General features: G+C 46.0%; 1 protein-coding gene across 3 annotated transcripts; it reads left to right on the top strand.

Moving 5' to 3' along the window:
• The first annotated feature begins 1,184 nt into the window (after positions 1–1,184).
• RBX1 (ring-box 1) lies at positions 1,185–23,768 on the top strand. Of its 3 annotated transcripts, XM_033233829.1 has the most exons (5): positions 1,224–1,404; positions 3,493–3,571; positions 14,573–14,643; positions 18,303–18,388; positions 23,581–23,768. In XM_033233829.1, exons 1-5 carry the CDS (start codon positions 1,327–1,329, stop codon positions 23,591–23,593), a joined length of 327 nt encoding a protein of 108 aa, XP_033089720.1. In that variant the 5' UTR covers positions 1,224–1,326; the 3' UTR covers positions 23,594–23,768. The 3 variants fall into 3 exon arrangements, with proteins under 3 accessions (XP_033089722.1, XP_033089721.1, XP_033089720.1); XM_033233831.1 differs by lacking the exon at positions 18,303–18,388 and having other exon boundaries at positions 1,185–1,404; XM_033233830.1 differs by lacking the exon at positions 14,573–14,643 and having other exon boundaries at positions 1,186–1,404.
• Positions 23,769–23,986: the final 218 nt, after the last annotated feature.

Below are 23,986 nucleotides of genomic sequence, written 5' to 3'. Positions count from 1 at the left end.
CAGTGGCGCACTCCTGTGATCCTAGCACTTTGGGAGGCCGAAGTGGGAGGATCGCTTGAGCCAAGGAGTTCGAGACCAGCCTGGGCAACATAGTGAGACCTTGTCTCTATTTAAAACAAAAAAATCGGCTCTAGCCTGTAATTCCAGCACTTTGGGAGGCCAAGGCAGGCGGATCACCTGAGGTCAGGAGTTCGAGAACGGCCTGGCCAACATGGTAAAAACTCGTTTCTACTAAAAATACAAAAAATGAGCCGGGCGTGGTGGCGGACACCTGTAATCCCAGCTGCTAGGGAGGCTGAGGCAGGAGAATCGCTTGGACCCGGGAGGCGGAGGTTGCAGTGAACCGAAATCGCTCCAGTGCACTCCAGCCTGGGCAACAAGAGCGAAACTCCGTCTCAAAAAAAAAAAAAACGAAAAAGTCAGAATGCCTCACAAAAATTAAATACAGCGACTGCAGATGGGTCGGTTTCACTATAGCACAAGTAGCGGAAAGAGGACACAGACTGGGGAGAAATCACCCTACACAGATGACAACTGAGGAATGAGGAGTGGGGACTGACACACGCCACGGTGAAACCGTGCACCACGACCAAAGGCGGTCCTAGGACTGCGACTAAGCGGGCGCAGAGGCCACCCTCCAGGCTTGGCGGGCGGGTGAGGGCAGCACTGGGGGCCTGCTCAGTCTGGCCTTAGGGAGGACCTTCGGGGGTCTCCTCTCTCCCCATCGATCCCTAAGCAGTTCCCGAACACAAATCGGAGACCAGACGGTGCCTGGGCCCCAGCCCTCCCACAGGGACTGCACCTTGGGCCTGGCTCGGAGGTGGGTCAGAGTCTGCGAAAGACCAGCGAGGGCTCTCGGGTTTCGGGGCAGGCGGCGGGCGCCTACCCCGGCTAGCACTGGGAGTCGCGCGGCGGCGCGGCGACCCGGCGAGCCCGGTAGGCAGGCCAGGACTGAGGCGCAGGTCCGGCTCAGGCGGAGGAAGCAGCCGCCGCCCCAGCTGACTGAGTGCGGCCGGGGGCTTCCCAGAGGAGGCGGCGACATCAAGCCCTTTCCAACGTTTCTACCAGGCTAGCTCACGTAGCCTCGGCCCCGCCCGGCCCCGCCCCACCCACTCCGGCCACCGCCCCCTCCCCGGCCGACACTTCGCGGGTGGGGCGACCTGCGACAGCCCCTTTAAGAGGCGTGGTCACGTGCTCCGCCCCCACCTCCCCCTCGCGCGCCAGTGAGGGGTGGGGTGCGGGAGGAGGTGCCGGGGAGGCTGGGGGAACGAAGGGTGCGCTGCTGCGCAGGCGCGGTGGTCGGACGACAGACCGTGTGTTTCCAAAATGGCGGCAGCGATGGATGTGGATACCCCGAGCGGCACCAACAGCGGCGCGGGCAAGAAGCGCTTTGAAGTGAAAAAGGTTGGGTCTCGCCAGCGCCTTCCTCAGGGAAGCTAGAGAGGCGCGGATCTGGCTGGCAGGCCCGAGGATGGTCGAGGCGCGGAGTAAAGGCTTTCATTTCAGGGCGTTCCTGGGACCGGGTACCACGAAAGGAAGTCGGGGGGCGGGTCTTAGAGTTGATCGGCGTGACGGAGGTCCACTGTCAGTGGAAGTGTTGGTTTCGCTGTGATGCTGAGGGGCCAATCACAGAGCTGCTTGTTGAGATACGCTGGGTTGCGACTTGGCGGCGGGAGCCAAGCGCTTGAGCTGTCACTGGAGTGGTTGAGAGGTGGGGGAAGGACAGGGTAGGGTGGGGTGGGGTGGGTGGAATGGGGAGTCAGAGCGACTGCGGCGGTGGAGGATGGGGCAGTGCGGCGAAAGCCTGGAACCTGAGGTCATACCGCATTGGAGGCCTCTGAGGAGCCCCGCTGGTGATCTTGCTCCGCCCCTTTTTGAAGCTTGGGGTCCTCTCACTTGGAGGGATGAGACTTGGTCCTCGCTGAACCGAGGCCTCCGTTAACCCCATCTCTGGGCCTCACACCGCCGAGTTAGAGTCTGGAGTGTAATGCTTGGCTGTTCTGAGACGTCAGTTGACTTTTCCCACAACCACCCCACTCTTGGATTCTCTGTCACGTCCAGAATGTACCCCTTCCGAAATAATAAAAAATATGGTGGAACTTGTTAAGAAAATCCGAGCCCAAATCCTGTGGCATTTCGGGAGGGTTGAGTGCTAGTTGCGAATGGTAAGAGGGGAAAGCAAAAATGGAACATGTCTTTTTGCATGAAATGCTTTTTGGTAGTTTGCCACAGTTTGGGAGAAAAGTGTCGATTCCCACCTAACGTGAAAACTGTTCAAAATGGAGATTCTGAAATAGGGAAGATATTCCTGGAACATCTGGCTAAACACTGACAATATCCCCCCTCCTAGTGCTTTTTGGTGTCTCATTGTGGCCACTGCTGTTCAGTTACAGCCAGCCATATTGAAGAATAATAGAAGTAGGGGCTTTTCCTCCACGTTGAAGCTGTGATGTGAAAAGTGGTGAAGAAGTTACTAGGCACTGAGACTGGGGTTTGAAAGCGATGAAGGTTTGGGAGTATTTGTATTTGAGGAAGCCAGAGTTGAATGAATGAAATGCCACTTTTAGTTAAACTCTTACTGGAATTATTATCTTAATAGAAGAGTCTAAACATATAAAAGTTGAGAACATCAGTTTATTTTATGGTAAGAATCGAACAAAATTCTAGTGAATTGTAGAATTTGTTATGAAGTAATCTAAGATTTAAGTGATGACCTTGTTCTATGTACTGACTTGGGTAGTTAATTATCCAGTTTATCCCACGATTACCCATTTTATGATCCAGTCATTATCTTAGTTCATTCTGTTCCCTAGCTTTCACTTCATTGCTCGTGCTTCCAAAGCTGCCTGGAAGAGCAGATACTTATTCAGATTTTGAGCTCTTCTGCACCTGCTACCAAAACCTGCACAGAAATTCAAGTTTGTGCTTTTTTTTTTTTTTTTTTTTTGAGATGAGTCTCACTCCATCACCCAGCCTGGAGTGCAGTGGCACAGTCTCGGCTCACTGCAACCTCTGTCCCCCAGATTCAAGCGATGCTCCTGCCTTAGCTTCCCAACTAGCTGGCATTATAGACACCCGCCACCAGACCTGGCTAATTTTTGTATTTTTAGTAAAGATGGGGTTTCGCCATGTTGGCCAGGCTGGTCTCGAACTCCTGACTTCAGGTGATCCACCCGCCTCAGCCTTCCAAAATGCTAGGATTATGGGCGTGAGCCACTGCGTCCGGCCAGACTAAATTATTTTAAACTATAGGAAACAAATTAAAAGATGACATTAATTTATGTGTTCATATACTCAGTCTTTTGGAGAACAGGAGAACATATGTGTTGTCTACTGTTGTCTTTGATATAATAAGATTAACGTAATATCCAAAAACTTTTGTTTGGTGGTTCCCTGTGGCCAGAGATCATAACTACAGCTGCAGCCTGAAGTCCTAAAGACTGTGTGTGTGTTATAAGGAGAATGCATTGTTCCCTCTTTTTGTCTTTGCAGTGGAATGCAGTAGCCCTCTGGGCCTGGGATATTGTGGTTGATAACTGTGCCATCTGCAGGAACCACATTATGGATCTTTGTAAGTAATTGGAGGAGGATGGGAGGAAGTTGAGAAGGTTGCAGAGCTTGTGGCTGTTTTGATGTGACCGATTTTCTTCTTCACAAGCAGATATCAAGCCTACCCTGAGCACTCGGTCTTCTGTATCTAGTCTCTTGGTGTATTTGAAATAGAGTAGTTTTTTTATGAGGTCCTGGAGGCATACCCAGCTTTCAGAATAAATCTACTCAATCTAAAGATGGCAGGGACACATTTAGAATTAATTGTGGACAACAGGCACTGTTGATTCTTCCTGCATATCTCCCATCTTGTACCTAGACTCAAAGGTAGAAATAGGGAGGAAAGGAGGAAAATAAACTTTGAGCTAAAATATTCTATCTGAGGCCGGGCGCGGTGGCTCATGCTTGTAATCCTAGCACTTTGGGAGCCCAGGGCGGGCAACACGGTGAAACCCCGACTCTATTAAAAATGCAAAAATTAGCCGGGCGTGGTGGTGCATGCCTGTAAACCCAGCAATTTGGGAGGCTGAGGTGGGCGGATTATTTGAGGCCAGGAGTTCAAGACCAGCCTGACCAGCATGGTGAAACCCCGTCTCTACCAAAAATACAAAAATTACCTGGGCGTGGTGGTGCATGTCTGTAATCCCAGCTACTTGGGAGGCTGAGGCAGGACAGCTGTTTGAACGTGGTAGGCAGAGGTGGCAGTGAGCTGAGATCACATCACTGCATTACAACCTGGGCGACAGAGCAAGACTCACAGTCTTTTTTTGAGACTCAGAGTCTCAAAAAAAAAAAAAAAAAGTCTATCTGAGCTAATTTTTGCTGGTCATTGTTTACAAAGGAAAGAAGCCTAAGGAGTAAGTATTTTGTATGTTAGGCCCAAACATAATAAAAAGGAAATCATTGCCAACATCTAAATAGGTAATTGATTGCACTAAAGAAATTTCATTTAAATCTCCACATATTTTATTACATGTAGTGGTCAGCACATAGTGATCCGATTATAGCCTTTGATGGACTGATTTGCTGTCCTTATAGTAGAAGGAACAAGAATGTTGATCACACCAGGAACAGTTGAGGTTACTTTTTCATCCGGGAACTAAAATGATTTGTTACTGAGACCAGAAATGGAGGAAAGAAACTTCAAGTTTCTAGAATTGGAATTATAGGAACTTACATTTCAGATCACTCTCCTGCCTTTACAATTTCATCTTGAGTGACTCCTGCTCACTCTGTTAGTTTACCTGGACACTTTTTTTTTTTTTTTTTTACTAACCATGGTGGCCAAAGCAGCCATGGCCTCTGGCCGGTTTTCCTTTTTTTTTTTTTTTTTTTTTTTTTTTTGAGACGGAGTCTCGCTCTGTCACCCGGCTGGAGTGCAGTGGCCGGATCTCAGCTCACTGCAAGCTCCGCCTCCGGGGTTTACGCCATTCTCCTGCCTCAGCCTCCCGAGTAGCTGGGACTACAGGCGCCCGCTACCTCGCCCGCTAGTTTTTTGTATTTTTAGTAGAGACGGGGTTTCACCGTGTTAGCCAGGATGGTCTCGATCTCCTGACCTCGTGATCCGCCCGTCTCGGCCTCCCAAAGTGCTGGGATTACAGGCTTGAGCCACCGCGCCTGGCCTTGGTTTTCCTTTTTTTTTTTTTCTTATTTTGAGATGGAGTCACCCAGGCTGGAGTGCAGTGGCGTGATCTCAGCTCACTGCAACCTCTGCCTCCTGGGTTCAAGCAGTTCTCCTGCCTCAGCCTCCTTGATAGCTGGGATTACAGGCGCCTGCCACCACGCCCAGCTAATTTTTGTATTTTTAGTAGAGACAGGGTTTCACCATGTTAGCCAGGCTGGTCTCGAACTCCTGACCTCAGGTGATCTGCCCACCTCGGCCTCCCAAAGTGCTGGGATTACAAGCATGAGCCACCGCTCCCGGCCTGCTTTTTCATTCTTAAGTGTTCATGCTCTTTTTCAGAGCCCTTACATAGCCTATTCTTTCTCACCTAGAATATTCTTCACCTGTTCTCTTCTTTGGTTTTGTCTAACCCAGCACTGTCCAATCTGAATGTAAGCCACAAATACAAACACATATATAATTTTAAGTTTTCTTTTTCCTTTTTTTTTGTTTTTTTCAAAGACAGGATCTCGCTTTGTTGCCCAGGCTGGTCTCGAACTGGCTTCAAGTGATCCTCCCACTTTGGCCTTCCAAAATGTTGCAATTATAGGCATGAGCCACTGTGGCTGGCCTGAAATTTTCTAGTACCCACATTCATAAAGTAAAAAGAAAATAAAAAGGTGAAATTAATCTATTTTATTTAATCTTTTATAGCCAAAATATTTTTATTTCAACATGTAATTAATGTAAAAAAGGAGATATTTTACATTCTGTCTTTGCACCATCTTTGAAATTCAGTGTGTATTTTACACTTACAGCACATCTGGATTCAGACTAGCCACATTTCAAGTGCTCAGTAGTCACGTGGTTAATAACTACTTTATTGTGCAATGTAAGACTAACCCAGAGTTGAGCTTTAGATCTTATCTTAAACTTGCTCAGATGTTTTCAACTTGGAAAGCACGAATCAAATATTTTCTGTTGGAAAGCAGTCACGGCATATACTGGTCATGTATTGCCCTTGGCTTCTTTGAGCTTTGACACTGTTTATCTCTTCACACTACAGCCAAGGGAGATCAGCAGCTACCATGATGTTTAATATAGATGACATGAGACCATCACAGAAAAACATATGCATGATTTCAAATGTGTTTGGGTGGGGTCTTTGATTACATGCTTGCCAGTTTCTGAGCCTTGCGTTTTCACAAGGAGTTATACCCAGAGAAAATTTTACTTTATTGGGGCTCTATTTTGAAAATAGTTAATGATTTTTAATGATCTTATACAACCCTGATTTTTTTTTTCTCTATATTTAAGTCAGTGTATGTGTGTCTCTGGATATGAGAGAATGTACTTCTTAGAAGGACCACAGAAGACAAAGGCGATCCATATTCTGTCTTCTCTTAGAGTGAAATGCTTGAGACATCACATTAGGCTTTCAGTGGAATACCTGTTTTGTTTCATAATATATTTCGAATGTCAGATGAAGTAGGATATTGAAATCTTATAACAAAAACCTTATGAAAGTATTTTCTAAGTCGTTTTTATCCAATGAATATATCCTGAGCATCCTGGTAGGCACCAGGATAAAACAATGACAGAGATCAGGTCTTTACCTTTTTTTTTTTTTTTTTTGAGACAGAGTCTCTGTTTGTCTTTCAGGCTGGAGTGCAGTGACGCAATCTTGGCTCGCTGCGACCTCTGCCTCCCATGTTCAAGTGATTCTCCTGCCTCAGACTCCCAAGTAGCTGGGATTACAGGTGTGAGCCACCTCACCCGGCTAATTTTTTGTATTTTTACTAGAGACAGCGTTTCGCCATGTTGGCCAGGCTGAGCTCGAACGCCTGACCTCAAGTGATCTGTCCACCTTGGCTTCTCAAAGTGCAGGGATTACAGATGTGACCCACTCAAACTCCTGGCCTCAAGCAAACCACCCCCTTTGGCCTCCCAAAGTGCCAGGATTATAACTGTGAGCCACCATGCCCAACCTCAAGTCTTTACCTTTAAGAAACACACTCTTGGGCCGGATATGGTGGCTCACATCTGGAATCTCGGTACTTTGGGAGTTCGAGGAGGATGGATCACCTGAGGTCAGGAGTTCGAGACCAACCTGGCCAACATGGTGAAACCCAGTCTCTACTAAAAATACAAAATTAGCCAGGCGTGGTAGTGCGTGCCTGTAATCCCAGCTACATGGGAGGCTGAAACAGGAGAATCACTTGAACCTGGGAGGTGGAGGTTGCAGTGAGCCGCTATCCTGTCATTGCACTCCATCCTGAACAAAAACAGCAAAATTTTATCTTAAAAAAAAAGACACTCTTGGCCAGGTGAGGTGGCTCACACCTGTAAACCCCAAGACTTGGGGTGTGAGGCAGGCAGATTGCTTGAGACTGGGAGTTTAAGGTCAGCCTGGGCAACATGGCGAAACCCTGTCTCTACAAAAAATTAGCCAGGCACGGTGGCTTATGCCTGTGGTCCCAGCTACTTGGGAGGCTGAGGTGGGAAGATCCCTTGAACCTGGGAGGAGATATTTTACATTCTGTCTTTGCACCATCTTTGAAATTCAGTGTGTATTTTACACTGAATTTCAGAGTGTGAAAGGCAGAGGTGACAGTGAGTCAAGATTCCTCTCCACTGCACTCCAGCCTAGGTGAGAGAGTGAGACCCTATCTCAAAAAGAGAAACACTTTATTTATTTATTTTTTTATGTATTTCTTTTGTTAGTGATAGGGTCTCACTCAATTGCCCAGGCTGGAGTGCAGTGGCACAATCATAGCTCACTGCAGCCTTGACCTGGGATCAAGCAGTCCTCCTGCCTCAGCCTCTAAGTAGCTGGGACCACAGGCATGCACTACCACACCTAGCTAATTTTTTTTTTTTGGAGGCGGAGTTTCATATGGTCACCCAGCTGAAGTGCAATGGCGCAGTCTCAGCTCACTGCACCCTCCAACTCCAGGGTTCAAACAATTCTCCTGCCTCAGCTTCCCGAGTAGTTGGGATTACAGGTACCCACCACCACACCTGGCTAATTTTTTGTATTTTTAGTAGAGACGGGGTTTCACTATGTTGGCCAGGCTGGTCTCGAGCTCCTGACCTCGTGATCCACCCATCTCGGCCCCCAAAGTGCTGGGATTACAGGTGTGTGAGCCACCGTGCCCGGCCTGGTTTAACTTTTTCTTTTTTTTTGAGATGGAGTCTCGCTCTGTTGTCCAGACTTGTCTTGAACTCCTGGACTCAAGCAATCCTCCTGCCTCACCTTCCCAAACACTGAGCTTACAGGTGTGAGCCCCTGCCGCTGGCCACACACTTTTATTATACACACTAAGGAGAAGTCTGAGTGTCATAACATTAAAAAAAAAAAAAAAAAAAAAAAAAAACAGGGATTTGTATGGGAAAAGAACTTAGTAAAGAAAAACAAAAAAATGGATTTATTTTTGTAAAGACAATTTTTGTTAAAGATGAAAGTAAGAATCTAGATTTAGCAATGGCTGTATTTTAATAAATCTTCTCTGGCCTTAAATGAGTAATTATATACATAGCTCGAAGTAAATAAGAATGATTATGGCTGTGCCCCAGTAGGATTCTGAAGACTTCCTCTTTTAAGTCCATATGGATTCTGCATGCCCTCCTATAGCTTTGTATTTATTTTATTTTACATTGTCTCCTTTCTTGGTTGTATTAAGGAGTTGCTGAAAAATCAAATATGCTAGGTTTTATTTTCTCTGTTACCTCTGGTAATCTTCTTCTGGATGATGGGGAATCTTTATCATCTTAGACCCAGCCTTGGCCCAGAAGATGTTACTATCTACCTAAAACTTCAGATCCATCAGTGATTTGGTTTGGTTTGGTTTGGTTTGGTTTGGTTGGTTTGGTTTAGTTTGTTTGAGACAGAGTCTCATTCTGTTGCCCAGGCTGGAGTGCTGTGGCATGATCTCGGCTCGCTGCAACCTCTGCCTCCCAGGTTCAAGCTATTCTCCTGCCTCATCCTCCCGACTAGCTGGGACTGCAGGTATGCACCAGCACACCCAGCTAATTTTTGTATTTTTAGTAGAGATGAAGTTTCACCATGTTGGCCAGTCTGGTCTCTTAACTCCTGACCTCGAGTGATCCACCCGGCGCTGCCTCCTGAAATGCTGGGATTCCAGGCGTGAGCCCCTGCACCTGGCCCCATCAGTGTTTTGAAAGTGTAATCTGTCTGCTCTTGAGATGAAGCCATTGCTTCCTTAACAGCTCTTTGGTGGCACAGCGTTTCTATCAAAGCCGAAAGGTCCCCAAGCTTTAGAATCACATGATAGGCTTCGGCCTTGGCAGGGGTGTGACATGAACCCATTATGTGCCACTGTCTACCTGTTCTGGCTTGACAGTGAACAGTTCCTGCACCTGTTTAAACTAACTGGACCCAACCCCTTACTTACTCTCTGCAACAAAAGCTGGAAAACGCTTGTATTGAGCACATTTTACACCAATCATTTTCCCTGCTATATCCCTTCTTATTTGGCATTCTAGATTGCTGTATTATCACTCCTATATCTTTTTGTTCTTTCCTAGGAATTTTCTAGTAAGGAATGAATCTGGCCAGGCGTGGTGCTCACGCCTGTAATCCCAGCACTTTGGGAGGTCAGGGCGTGTGGATTGCCTGAGCTCAGGAGTTCAAGAGCAGCCTGGGCAATGTGGTGAAACCCCATCTCTACTAAAAATACAAAAAATTAGCCAGGCATGGTGGCGCACGCCTGTAGTCCCAACTACTTGGGAGGCTGAGGCAGGAGAATCACTTGAACCCGGGAGACAGAGGTTGCAATGAGCCAAGATTGCGCCAGTGCACTCTAGCTTGAGGGGACAAAGCTAGACTCTGTCTCAAAAAAAAAAAATAGGAATCTTGGCCGGGTGCAGTGGCTCACACCTGTAATCCCAGCACCTTGGGAGGCCGAGGCAGGCAGATCACTTGAGGTCAGAAGTTCAAGACCAGCCTGGTCAACATGGTGAAACCCCATCTCTACTAAAAATACAAAAAATTAGCTTGGTGTGGTGGTGCGCACCTATAATCCCAGCTGCTTGGGAGGCTGAGGTGGGAGAATCGCTGGAACCAAGAGGTGGAGGTTGCAGTCAGTAGAGATTGTGCCACTGCCCTTCAGCCTGGGCAACAGAGTGAGACTCCGTCTAAAAAAAAAAGGAAAAGGATTAATCTGTATGTGTCTCGTATTTCTTCTATTTATAGAAATAGTTTTTGTTTGCTTGTTCGAGTACCAAGAGCCTACTTTGCACTTGGCAAAGACCAGGTCCCTACTCTGTGGGAGCTTTGAGTTGAGGGGGAAGGAGGGAGGTCAGGTATGTAAAGAGATACTCATAATTGATGTGTTAAGAGTGCCTGAAGGAGAGGAAAATGACTCAGGGTGGAAGCGTCAGGAAAAGCTTCAGTCAAAAAGTAGGGATTTAAGTTGGGTCTTGAAGGGTGGAGATTAATTGAGAGTGATGGGAGGAGGAGCATGCTCCAGGTGTGGCAGATAGGAAGGAAAGAACTACACCATGAAGGGAGCCTGAAGGATTCTTTAGGTTAGTAGTGCCATGGCCACAGTCAAAAGAAAGACCCAGATCAAATTTAAACATGATGATGTACCTTGAAACAGTTTTGATTTTCACTTTAATAATTGTGACTCTTATTTAATTTTACAATATATAGCCCTCTTAAGTTAGAGGATCCAACTTAGAGGACATTATGTTTACTTTTCTCTACCATTCTTTTAAATGTAGTAGTGTATTCCAGTCCCAATAAGTTCTTAAATACACTGCATAGACCCTAGATCCTTTTTTTTTTTTTCTTTTTAAGATGGAGTCTCACTCTGTCACCCAGGGTGGAGTGCAGTGGCGTGATCTCAGCTCACTGCAACCTCTGCCTCCCAAGTTCCAGCGATTCTCCTGCCTCAGCCTCTCTAGTAGCTGGGATTATAGGCATGTGCCACCCACCACGCCCGGCAAATTGTTTGTATTTTTAGAAGAGATGGAGTTTCACCATGTTGGCCAGGCTGGTCTCGAACTCCTGACCTCAGATGATCCGCCTCCCTCAGCTTCCCAAAGTGCTGGAATTACAGACATGAGCCACCACGCCTGGCTTTTTTTTTTTTTTTTTTAATTTTAATACAAGGTTTTGCTCTGTCACCCAGGCTGGAGTGCAGTGGTGCAATCATGGTGCACTGCAGCCTCAACTGTCTGCACTCAAGCCATTCTCCTGCCTCAGCTTCCTTAGTAGCTGGGACCACAGGCATGTGCCACCACACCTGGCTAATTTTTTTTGCTTCTAGAGATGAGATGTTGCTGTGTTGCCCAGCCTGGTCTTGAGTGGGCTAAAGTGATCCTCCTGCCGTGGCCTCCTAAAGTGCTGGGATTACAGGTGTGAGTGACTGTGCCTGGCCCAATTCTTTATTTTTATTTTATTTATTTTATTTTTTGTTTTTGAGATGGAGTCTCACTCTGTCACCCAGGCTGGAGTGCAGTGGTGCAATCTCGGCTCACTGCAAGCTCCGCCTCCCAGGTTCACGCCATTCTCCTGCCTCAATCTCCTGAGTAGCTGGAACTACAGGTACCTGCCACCACGCCTGGCTAATTTTGTTATCTTTTTAGTGGAGATGGGGTTTCACCATGTTAGCCAGGATAGTCTCGATCTCCTGACCTCATGATCCACCCACCTGAGCCTCACAAAGCGGTGGGATTACAGGCATGAGCCACCGCGCCTAGCCCCAATTCTTTATTTTTATCAGTTGGCAAACCAAGTTACTCTGTAGTGTAAATCTGGCTAGCAAAAGTAAGTTCTTTGCTTTCCTTTTGTGTGTGTGTGTGTTTGTGTGTGTGTGTGTGTGTGTGTGTGTGTGTGTGTGTGAGACTCTGTCGCCCAGGCTGGAATATAGTGGCGTGATCTGGGCTCACTGCAGCCTCTGCCTCCTGGGTTCAAGTGATTCTCCTGCCTCAGCCTCCTGAGTTGCTGGGATTACAGATGTCCACCACGACGCCTGGCTAATTTTTGCTATTTTAGGAGAGAGGGGGTTTTGCCATGTTTTGCCAGGCTAGTCTCAAACCCTGACATCAAGTGATCTGCCAGCCTCATCCTTCCAAAGTGCTGGGATTGCAGGCATGAGCCACTACTCCCAGCCTTTGTTTGTTTTTTTGTTTTTTGATATAGAGTCTTGCTGCGTTGCCCAGGCTGGAGTACAATGGTGCACAACCTCGGCTCACTGCAACCTCTGCCCCCTGGGTTCAAGCAATTCTCCTGACTCAGCCTCCCAAGTAGCTGGGATTACAGACACGTACCACCAGGCCCAGCTAATTTTTGTATTTGTAGTAGAGATTGGGTTTTGCCATATTGGTCAGGCTGGTCTCGAATTCCTGACTTCATGTGACTCGCCCACCTCAGCTTCTCATAGTGCTGGCATTACAGGTGTGAGCCACCATGCCCAGCCCAGTTTCTAAATTTTTGAAGGGTGAAAAAAAAAATATTATTGTGATATCTCTTCCCCTAAAACCCCATATGCCCATTAACATCTATTTTTTGTTTGTTTGTTTGTTTTTTTAGTTTTACTTTTTTTTCTTTTTTTTTGAGACGAAGTCTAGCTCTGTCACCCAGGCTAGAGTGCAGTGGCGCAATCTCGGCTCACTGCAACCTCTGCCTCCCAGGTTCAAGCAATTCTTCTGCCTCAGCCTCCTGAGTAACTGGAACTACAGGCGCCCACCACCACGCATGCCTGGCTAATTTTTTTTTTTTTTTTTTTGAGATAGGAGTCTTACACCGTTGCCCACGCTCGAGTGCAGTGATGTGATCTCGACTCCCTGCAAGCTCTGCCTCCCGGATTCAAGCAATTCTCTTTCATCAGCCTCCCGAGTAGCTGGGACTGCAGGCAGCCGCCACTACGCCCGGCTAATTTTTTCTTGTATTTTTAGTAGAGATGGGATTTCACCATGTTGGCCAGGATGGTCTCGATCTCCTGATCTCGTGATCCGCCTGCCTTGACCTCCCAAAGTGCTGAGATTACAGGCATGAGCCATCACGCCTGGCCTATGCCCAGCTAATTTTTTGTATTTTTAGTAGAGACAGGGTTTCAACATGTTGGGCGCACTGGTCTTGAACTCCCGACCTCATGATCCGCCCGCCTCAGCCTCTCAAAGTGCTGGGATTACAGTCATGAGCCACTGCGCCTGGCCATAGTTTTACTATTTTTCACCTGTAGTGGTTTGAAGTAATTCTCCCCTATTAAATAGTTTCTCCTGAAGCTTTTTATTCTTCAGAAGGGAGATTCCATTTAGTTACTATCATCAGAGAAAGCAAATTATACATTAGTAATTCTTGTTCTTTGAATATTTATACCCAGTTGTACTTTACCCATCAGATCTTTTTTCTTTTTTCTTCTTTTTTGAGACGGAGTCTTGCTCTGTCTCCCAGGCTGGAGTGCAGTGGCACGATCTCAGCTCATTGCAAACTCTGCCTCCTGGGTTCACCATTCTCCTTCTGCTTCAACCTCCCAAGTAGCTGGGATTATAGGCACCCACCACCACGCCCGGCTAATTTTTTGTATTTTTAGTAGAGGCGGGGTTTCACTATGTTAGCCAGGATGGTCTCGATTTCCTGACCTCGTGATCCGCCTGCCTCAGCTTCCCAAAGTGCTGGGATTACAGGCGTGAGCCACCGTGCCTGGCCTGCGATGAGTTCTTGACTGAGATCAAGATCTGATGGGTAGGTCAGGCGCAATGGCTCACGCCTGTAATCCCAGCACTTTGGGAGGCCGAGGCAGGTGGATCATCTAAGGTCAGGAGTTTGAAACCAGCCTGACCAATATGATGAAACCCTGTCTCTACTAAAAATACAAAAAATTAGCCGGGTGTTGCGGCATCCGCCTGTAATTCCAGCTACTTGGGAGGCTGAGACAGGAGAATCACTTGAACCCAGGAGGCGGAGGTTGCAGTGAGCCAAGATTGCTCTATTGCACTTCAGCCTGGGCAACAAGAGGGAAACGCCGTCTCAAAAAAAAAAAGGAAAAAAACTCAGTCTAGGCAACAGGGTGAAACCCCATCTCTATAAAAATACAAACAATTAGCTGGGCATGGTGGTGCATGCCTGTATTCCCAGCTACTCAGGAGGCTGAGGGAGAATCACCTGAACCCAGGAAGTTGAGGCTGCAGTGAGCCATGCTCATGTCACTGCACTGTAGCCTGGACAGCGGGAGTGAGATGTGCATTTCCCATTTGTTACTCTTTTTAAACAAGGATAGGAAATCATCAGAAAGCATACTGTTATCTCTGTCTTCTCTGTTCGTCCTTTCCCACATTCATTAAAAAACAATTATGGCTAATTAACCACCTGAGAATTGTTTTGGCTGCTATAGATTAAAACGTTCCTGCTCCCAAGGTCCAGTGATCCTGTTGCTCTTGTTCCCACAGGCATAGAATGTCAAGCTAACCAGGCGTCTGCTACTTCAGAAGAATGTACCGTCGCATGGGGAGTCTGTAACGTAAGGAAGCATCTTTACCTGTCAGCATGGCTTGTAAACATATTTCCACTTTTCCTGCTTTGCTAGTCTTGAAAATAACTAGGGAAAAAAACTGACTAGTCCAGCTTTCTCCTAAAAGGTATACAAATAATAAAAAAGATTTTAAATCATGATACTATTCACCTGTTACAGGGTAAAAATTACAGTTACTGCAAAAAGGCACTTACTGGTCTTAATTATAAAGTGGACCCACCTTTGTTAGCAATATTTTGGGGCTTCATCTATGGGAATTGCCTTCAAAACCTGCGTGCACCCTTTGGAATATTCTCTTGGTAGAACTTTGTACCTTTGAAACAGACTTTTTTAAAGACCAGGTGTCTAATGGAACTAAGTTTGATGAGTAAATTGAGTATTCAAGTCTCTGTGTATGTGTGTTTGTGTGTGTGTTTGAAGTGTGGCATATGTACTGAGATAGGATTTTTTTTTTTTAACATGGCTTATGCCAGAAATGCTTTGTGTAGCTTTATTGTACTGAATGGCCTTCCAAGAGTGTGACAGCTGTGAAGGATAACAAATACCAAATATGTTATTTCTAGCATGTGTTAAAAATTCATTCTTTAAGCTGTAAAGTCCCAGTCACATGAGCTAAAATTGTCTTGTCAGGGCCTCCTGTGTCATGGGGACAGAATACCCACAGTTTCCAGCATGACACAGGGCTAAGAGATTCTAGAGTCATACCACCATTCCCTGTCTTTGTGACTTACTTGCTGAGTGATGTTGGGCAAGGCGTGTAACATCTCTAATCCTGGGTTCCCTCATGTAAAATGGGGCTGATAGTAGACCACATAAAATTGTAATCAGGATTAGATGATTTATGTTAAAATGTGATTAAACAGCTCCCGGCACATAGTAAGCACAAGTGCTTGTTAAAAAAAATCTAAATAGGCCAGGCGTGGTGGCTCACGCCTGTAATCCCAGCACTTTGGGAGGCCAAGGCAGGTGGATCACGAGGTCAGGAAATTGAGACCATCCTGGCTAACAAGGTGAAACCCTGGTCTCTACTAAAAATACAAAAAATTAGCCGGGCGTGGTGGCGGGCGCCTGTAGTCCCAGCTACTTGGGAGGCTGAGGCAGGAGCATGGCATGAGCCCGCGAGGCGGATCTTGCAGTGAACTGAGGCCGTGCCACTGCACTCCAGCCTGGGTGACAGAGTAAGACTCCGTCTCAAAAAAAAAAAAAATCTAAATAAATACAAATTAGAGGTAGAGGTGTTACTGTATAGATGGTGTTCTCGGTATTTTTTCCTGTTGACTTGCAACTTTTTCCTACCTACACTGTTTTTTGTTTGTTTGTTTGTTTGTTTGTTTTGAGACGGAGTCTCACTATGTGGCCCCACCTGGAGTGTAGTGATGCGATCCCGGCTCACTGCAACCTTCACCTCCTGGGTTCAAGTGATTCTCCTGCTTCAGCCTTCCAAGTAGCTGGGATTATAGGTGTGCACCACCACGCCCAGCTAATTTTTCTATTTTTAGTAGAGATGGGGTTTCACCGTGTTGGCCAGGCTGGTCTTGAACTCCTGACCTCAGGGCGATCCGCCCGCCTCGGCCTCCCAAAGTGCTGGGATTACAGGCATCAGCCACCATGCCCAGCCCCTACCCACACTTTCTGATACACCTTCCATCTCTGTTGCGACCCTTTGGCCAGGCTCACAGTAGACCGTGTTGGCCATGGGGGAGCTTTAATCATTTATGGGGATAAAAGAAGTATGTCGGGCTCTTTGCCCTCTCTGGCATGCAGACATTGAGAACCATGTTCCTTTATGTGGAAAGAAAAGAGAGTGAACATCCCCTTCAATTTCGCTAAGGAGAGATTCTCTCAGAGAGCCTGCTGTAAAAGAGAGCCAGCGTGGTGTGGCAGAAGCCTCTGGATTAGTCCTGGGTTCTAGTTCTGGGTCTTCTACAAACCAGCTCCATGAATTAGGCAAGTCACTTGTCTGGGTTTCGGTTTCCTGTCTGTAAAATGAAGATAAAAATATCTGTCATGCTTGCCTGCCAGGGTTGATGTGAGGCCTCAAATGAGGTAATACATGTCAACATCTTCTGTAAACTGTCAAGTACTGTAAATTTATCTTCTGTAAATTGTACTTGGACCACTGAATATATCCATTCACATGTTTTAGTAAACATTCAGGGTGCTGTCACCTCCCTGACACCTCATTACACTTCTCCCCAGTGCTTGGTGTTCTCTGACTTAGTTGGGCTATACCAGGACCCTGTACTGCTGCAAAGTGCTTAGTGGGTGAGGTGAGAGAGGGAGAAGCTGTTGAATACCCTTCGGTGAACCCAACCCTAACACCCGGTGGTTAAGAAAAATGTCGCCGCTTTCTGCCTTTTGGAAATTCTGCCTTTTCTCTTTTTCACAGTGAGTTATACAAGAGTCAGCAGAAAAGGATCTTCCAAAAGGCGGTACTCTAGGAGAATATTTGTCCTCTTGGGTATCCTTAGTGTAGTAGCTGTGGATTCCACTCTTAATTACTGAATTATGTTTTTGTCTTTGTCAAAAGATATTTCACAAGATAATAACCCATATTATATAATCCCTTAAGTTCCATACATACTTTGGGAGATGTACTGACCAGATTTCAGTTGTTATTAAATGAAGCTTGCAAAGCTTTTGTTGTTTTGTTAGGGTGTGAGTATTTCTCCCCGTGCCCCATCACAGCGCACCAATCACAGACGAAATGAAGGAAGCACTTGCTGCATCTGTCCTAATACGCACATGAGCAGGGGAAGGAGTGCTCATGGTAGAGGCATTGTGATTAGCATCTGCATGTCATGAGCCCACACCAAAAAACTGCACGCAGCTTGTCCTTTTCCCAAATCTAAGCAGACTTCTAGCTCCCTGTCAGTTACCAATGGTCTTGGTACTCTTGTCTTTTTACTTCTTGTCTTGATTATGAAATAAGCCTTTTGATGCTCTTTAGGCTGCTTGTGTGCTGTTTGTCCCTCGTAAGAATACTTCCTTTTAAAACCCAGTTTTCTTTTATCTCATTCCCTAAGACAAAGTCCCTCACCCATTACAGGCATGTGAAGTACTGAGCTCTTGTAATATCAATATGTCTGTGAATAAGTCTGGAAATAAAGTTCCTTTGACCAGAGCTGAGCTGGGTGTGGGGAGGTTGGGAAGTGCCCGTCTCAATTCTGGGTGGGTGGCAGTGACCGTGCACTTCTCTACCAAGGGCTGGGGAGAAGGCTCTGCTCCTGCAGGTCATATTCTCCAGGGGCAGGAGGGTGGGAGGGAAGCTAGAGACCAGGAATGGGGATATTTGAAATCTGCATTGATCAGGGGCCTCCTTTCCCAGGGAAAGTGGAAGTATCCCCTTACAGGCTGAATGGGACCAAGGAGCCATATTCCATGTTCTCTTAAAGAGAAGAGAGCTCAGTGCTAGCACATACTCCTGTGCTTCCTGAATGATTTCCTTTAGTAGTAGTGACATTTCTAGCAAATGCTTTATTGGAAATATCCTCGCACCTAACCAAGATATAGTCAGTTGTTGAACTTTTGCCTCTCGTTTTTACCTCCTTTTCTTTTCTAGCCCACTATATGTCACCCATGCCACTGCCCTGTGGGACCTGTAAAAGAAACCGGAGTTATTTTTAATAAAATATCTTTTTTTCCAGCATGCTTTTCACTTCCACTGCATCTCTCGCTGGCTCAAAACACGACAGGTGTGTCCATTGGACAACAGAGAGTGGGAATTCCAAAAGTAGGTATCTTTGGTTGTTTTGACGGGGCTTTTTGACTTGCCTCAGGCTGAAAGGAGTGTGGTCTTGGGGGATGGAGACATGATACATGCCTTATTTTTTTTAAAGCTAATTTTTGGTTACTTAAGCTAGGACTTATCTGTATGGAAAACGCACAGAGGATTAGCCAACATTAGACATTTGCAGCCTAGGGTCTCCCAACCTTTTTGTTTGTTTGTTTTTTGAGATGGAATCTCACTCTGTCGCCCGGGCTGGAGTGCAGTGGTGCTGTCTTGGCTCACTGCAACCTCCACCTCCTGGGTTCAAGCAATCCTCCCACCTCAGCCTAGCAAGTAGCTGGGATTACAAGCCTGTGCCACCATGCCCAGCTCATTTTTGTATCTTTAGTAGAGATGGGGTTTCACCATGTTGGCCAGGCTGGTCTTGAATTCCTGGTCTCAAGTGATCTGCCTGCCTCGGTCTCCCAAAGTGCTGGGATTACAGGTGTGAGCCACCGTGCCCAGCAGGTTTCCCAGCCTTCTAGGGTCTGTGAAAGTAGAAAATGTGATAATCTATAAGCTCTTAAATATTTCATAAATTACATCCTAATGAGGTTCCATGGACTACCTAATGTCAGGTAGCTTTTGACTAGACTTGTATCCACGTATCATATTTCAGTAGTTTATTTCATACTGATTAATTCTAATATAGCATTTATGGCTATCCTGATTAGATTTTATTGTTATATAAATAAAACATGGCCTGGTAAATTTTTAAAAATTTAAATGGTTGAAAGTGTATATCACAAAACATGAATTTCCCACTATAGGCCCCTGCTCCTGCTTGCTGGAGCTAGCCATCAGTGGTGACAGGACAGCTTCTTAGTAGATTTTCTCACTATCTCTTATATGTCCCAGCATTTACATGTCTGTGTGTATATATATTTTTTTTGTTAACATAAATGTGAGTATCCTATACAGTAATTCACCTTTTTTTTTTTCCATTTTGTACATTTTGGAGATTTTCCATTTCCACAAATAACAAACTACCTCATTTAATTTTAATGGTTGCAGAGTATTTCTTTATGTAAATGTACCTTAACTTTTTCTTTTGTTTTTTTTTGCATATTTTTAACTTTTTTTTTTTTTTTTTTTGAGACAGAGTCTCGCTGTGTCGCCCAGGTTGGAGTGCAGTGGCGCGATCTCGGCTCACTGCAAGCTCCGCCTCCCGGGTTCACGCCATTCTCCAGGCTCAGCCTCCGAGTAGCTGGGACTACAGGCGCCCGCCACCTCGCCTGGCTAGTTTTTTTTTTTGTATTTTTAGTAGAGATGGGGTTTCACCATGTTAGCCAGGATGGTCTTGATCTCCTGACCTCGTGATCCACCCACCTTGGCCTCCGAAAGTGCTGGGATTACAGGCTTGAGCCACCGCGCCCGGCCTATTTTTAACATTTTTTACATTTTTTTAAAAAGTCAGTCCCTGGCCGGGCACAGTGGTTCACGCCTGTAATCCTAGCACTTTGGGAGGCTGAGCCGGGCGGATCAACTGAGATTGGGTGTTCAAGACCAGCCTGGCCAACATGGAGAAACCCTGTCTCAACTAAAAATACAAAATTAGCTGGGCGTGGGGGTGCATGCCTGTAATCCTAGCTACTTAGGGGGCTGAGGCAGGAGAATCACTCGAATCCGGGAGGCGGAGGTTGCGGTGAGCTGAGATTGCGCCTTTGCACTCCAGCCTGGGCAACAAGAGCGAAACTCCGTCTCAAAAAACAAGTCAGTCCCTATTGGTGGACATTTGGGTTTCCGGTTTTTCACTGATGCAAGCAATGTGAAGGGAGAAACATCCTTATACGTGAAGCTTTACGTAAATGTGTAGATGTATTTGGAGCAGTAATTCCTAAAAGAGGAATTTCTGGGTAAAGAGTATGGCTGGGCTTGGTGGCTCACACCTGTAATCTCAACACTTTAGGAGGACAAGGTGGGCAGATTGCTTGAGTCCACTAGTTCGAGACCAACTGGCAACATGTTGAAACCCCATCTGTACCAAAAAATAGTAAATTAGCCTGTGCGTGATGGCTCGTGCCTGTAATCCCAGGACTTTGGGAGGTTGGGGCAGGTGGATCATTTGAGGTCAGAAGTTTGAGACTAGTCTGGCCCACGTGGTGAAACCCCGTCTCTACTTAAAAAAATACAAAAATCAGCTGGGCGGTAGTGGTGCATGCCTGTAATCCCAGTTACTCAGGAGGCTGAGGCAGGAGAATCACTTGAGCCTGAGAGGCAGAGGTTGCAGTGAGCCGAGATCGTGCCACTGTGCTCCAGTCTAGATGACAGAGTGAGACCCTGTCTCAAAAAAAAAGAAAGAAAATTAGCTGGATGTGGTGCCGTGCACTCACAGTCCCAGCTACTCTAGAGGCTGAGGTGGGAGGATGGCTTGAGCCCAGGAGGCGGAGTTTGCGGTGAGCTGAGATCAGGCCACTGCACTCCGGCGTAAGTAACAGAGCCAATTAAAAGAAAAAAAAAAAAAAAGGTCAGGTGCAGTTGCTCACACCTGTAATCCCAGCACTTTAGGAGACTGAGGCGGGTGGATCACCTGAGGTCAGGAGTTCAAGACCAGTCTGGCCAACATGGTGAAATCCTGTCTCTACTAAAAATACAAAAATTAGCCGAGCGTGGTGGTGTGCGCCTGTAATTCCAGCTACTCAGGAGGCTGAGGCAGGAGAATCATCGCTTGAACCCGGAGGGCTGGAGGTTGCAGTTAGCTGAGATCACACCACTTCAGCCTGGGCAAAAGAGCAAAACTTTGTCTCAAAAAAAAAAAAATGTGTATTTTTGTTTTTGAGAAATAGTGTCAGTTTTTCCATTCCTAAGAATATACACTAATTTACACTCCCTCCAAACAGTGAAGCAGAACTCCCCTTTCTTCATTTCCTGCCAAGGCTTCCTTATACAATTTTTCCATCTTAGCCACGCTGATAGGTGACAATCAGTATTCGATTTTCATTTTTGAATTTTCAGTGAGGTTGGGCAGTTGTTCATGTTTTTATATCTCTTACGCTTTTCTGTGAGCCACTGTGTTTATCTTCCTGCACGTTGTTTTCTTTTGAATTATTGGTCATTTTCTTTACTGAGTTCTTTCTGGGAAAGGAGTTTTTAAATATAAATATAAGTCTTTATTAGGCTATTCTTGGATTTAAAAAACAAAAAGGATTCTTTTGTTTGTGAAATGTTTAGAAATCTATTATTGGTGCAGTGATTTTGCCTTTAAATTCAATAATTTATTTTGGTAAAACATTTGGAAGTATTATCAGTGTATATTCAGTTTTTAAGAAACCTGCCAAATACTCAGTATCTGAGTGATACTGTTGGGCTTCCTTCAGCAAAATGTATGCTACGTGCAGTGTAAAGTATAAAAACGTTTGAGATGGTCCTTCCAGCCCTTGGAGCTTGCATTCAATGGAAAACCATAACAGGAATACATGTTAAGGCAGAGGACTTTTCTAAATTTTCAGGGGGCCTGTGTAATTGGCTCTGCCCTACAGCAGGCTCAAGGTTCCGTTTTAGACCAAAACGGTCTCGTTTTGCCCGTACAAGTGCCCAGGGCTAAATGTAAGAATTGGCAGGGGTATGAAGAATTCCTTATCTGGGGCTTTGACTGGTGACTTTCCCAGGTGGTAGTTATCAGTGCATTGGGAAAACAAATTCTTCAGCATTCTTTAATCTGTTAGGATTGTTCTACAGCCCATCTCACATGCTAGAACCTAACCTATGTGGAATTTGGCACAACAGCTCTTTTTAAGACAATATTCAAGTAGATTTCTTTTTTTTTTTTTTTTGAGACGGAGTCTGGCTCTGTCGCCCAGGCTGGAGTGCGGTGGCCGGATCTCAGCTCACTGCAAGCTCCGCCTCCCGGGTTTACTGCATTCTCCTGCCTCTGCCTCCCGAGTAGCTGGGACTACAGGCGCCCGCCTCGTCGCCCGGCTAGTTTTTTGTATTCTTTAGTAGAGACGGGGTTTCACCGTATTAGCCAGGGTGGTCTCGATCTCCTGACCTTGTGATCCGCCCGTCTCGGCCTCCCAAAGTGCTGGGATTACAGGCTTGAGCCACCGCGCCCGGCCTCAAGTAGATTTCTTAAGAGAAGCTGTGATCAAGAGTTCCAGTGCCCTAGTTTCTATCCATACAACAAATTATTTTAATCAGGTTAACTGTCTAAAAAGATCCAGGACAAAAGATAATGAGGGATCTTGTATTCAAGAAATCTATTCATATGTGGAAGAAATTCCTTGGCCTTGTTTCTTTATTTTTATTTATATATATATTTTTCGAGACAGAATCTCACTCTGTTCCCCAGGCTATAGTGGTGTGATCTCTCGGTTCACTGTAACCTCCAACTCCCAGGTTGAAGCAATTTTCCTGCCTCAGTCTCCCAAGTAGCTGGGATTACAGACACCTGCCACCACACCTGGCTAATTTTTGTATTTTTAATAGAGACAGGGTTTCACCATGTTGGCCAGGCCGGTTTTGAACTCTTGACCTCAGATGATCTGCCCACCTCAGCCTCCCAAAGTGCTGGGATTACAAGGGTGAGCCACTGCACCCGGCCCCTTGTTTATTTTTTATAATCTTAGAGCCAAATTTTGGTTTCTGGGGAAAACAGAAAATCCCTGAAATCCACGCCTAGCTTCTCTTCTCTTTGTATAGAACTGAATGTAATCAGAGTTGTCATTGGAGCTGATGACAGATTTTGAAATTGAAGGCTGATCAATCGCTATTCTCACTATTAGCTTTATTTACCCTGAACATGCCTGAGTAACGGAGTTCAGGTGAAAATAGGCCGCCATGATCAGGGGAGCCCGAAAGTTTAAACTGAGCCCCTGCTTGGAGTGAGCAGGTGGAGCTGCCTTTCACAACCCACCAATGACTTTTCCCTCTCACCTCCCCAATGCCACCAGGCAGCTACTCGCAGCTGTCAGGTGGGCATGGTTGAGTCACAGGGAGAGCCTGTCACTAAGAGGGGATAGTAGGCAAGGAGTCCTGAAAGATGGGGAGGGAAAAGGGGATCACAATGACAGCTAAGCTAGTGTCAGTGTCTCACTCAGTCCTGGAGGAGACTGTGATCACTTAGGTTCTAACTAAAGTTGCTGGTGTTTAAGCAGGTTTTATGTCTCACACAGGAAATTACCACGGAATTAATCAGAGTAATTTGCTTTGTCTTTCAGGTATGGGCACTAGGAAAAGACTTCTTCCATCAAGCTTAATTGTTTTGTTATTCATTTAATGACTTTCCCTGCTGTTACCTAATTACAGATTAGATGGCACCGTGTTTTTTCTGCTTTGTTTTTTCAGTTTGCTGTTTCTGTAGCCATATTGTATTCTGTGTCAAATAAAGTCCAGTTGGATTCTAGAACGGATGCTCTCTCTTGTGTATGTGAACAAAGTGAACATAAATGAAGAGTCTCCCCTTCCAAGGCTGAAAACTCAGCTTTCGAAAGTGAAATGTGTGTTCATCGGGGCCAGAGCAGGGTTGTCCTCTGAGCGCATCACTGAGTCATGAGGGATCCGACAGAGGCAGAGTATGGATCGCTGGCACCCGAAAACAGCAGTCAGCCCTTCTTTCTCCTCCTG

Source organism: Trachypithecus francoisi, unplaced genomic scaffold (genome assembly GCF_009764315.1).
Source record: "Trachypithecus francoisi isolate TF-2019V2 unplaced genomic scaffold, Tfra_2.0 Lachesis_group14, whole genome shotgun sequence".
Lineage (NCBI taxonomy): Eukaryota > Metazoa > Chordata > Mammalia > Primates > Cercopithecidae > Trachypithecus > Trachypithecus francoisi.
This window is presented reverse-complemented; position numbering and strand designations above follow the sequence as displayed.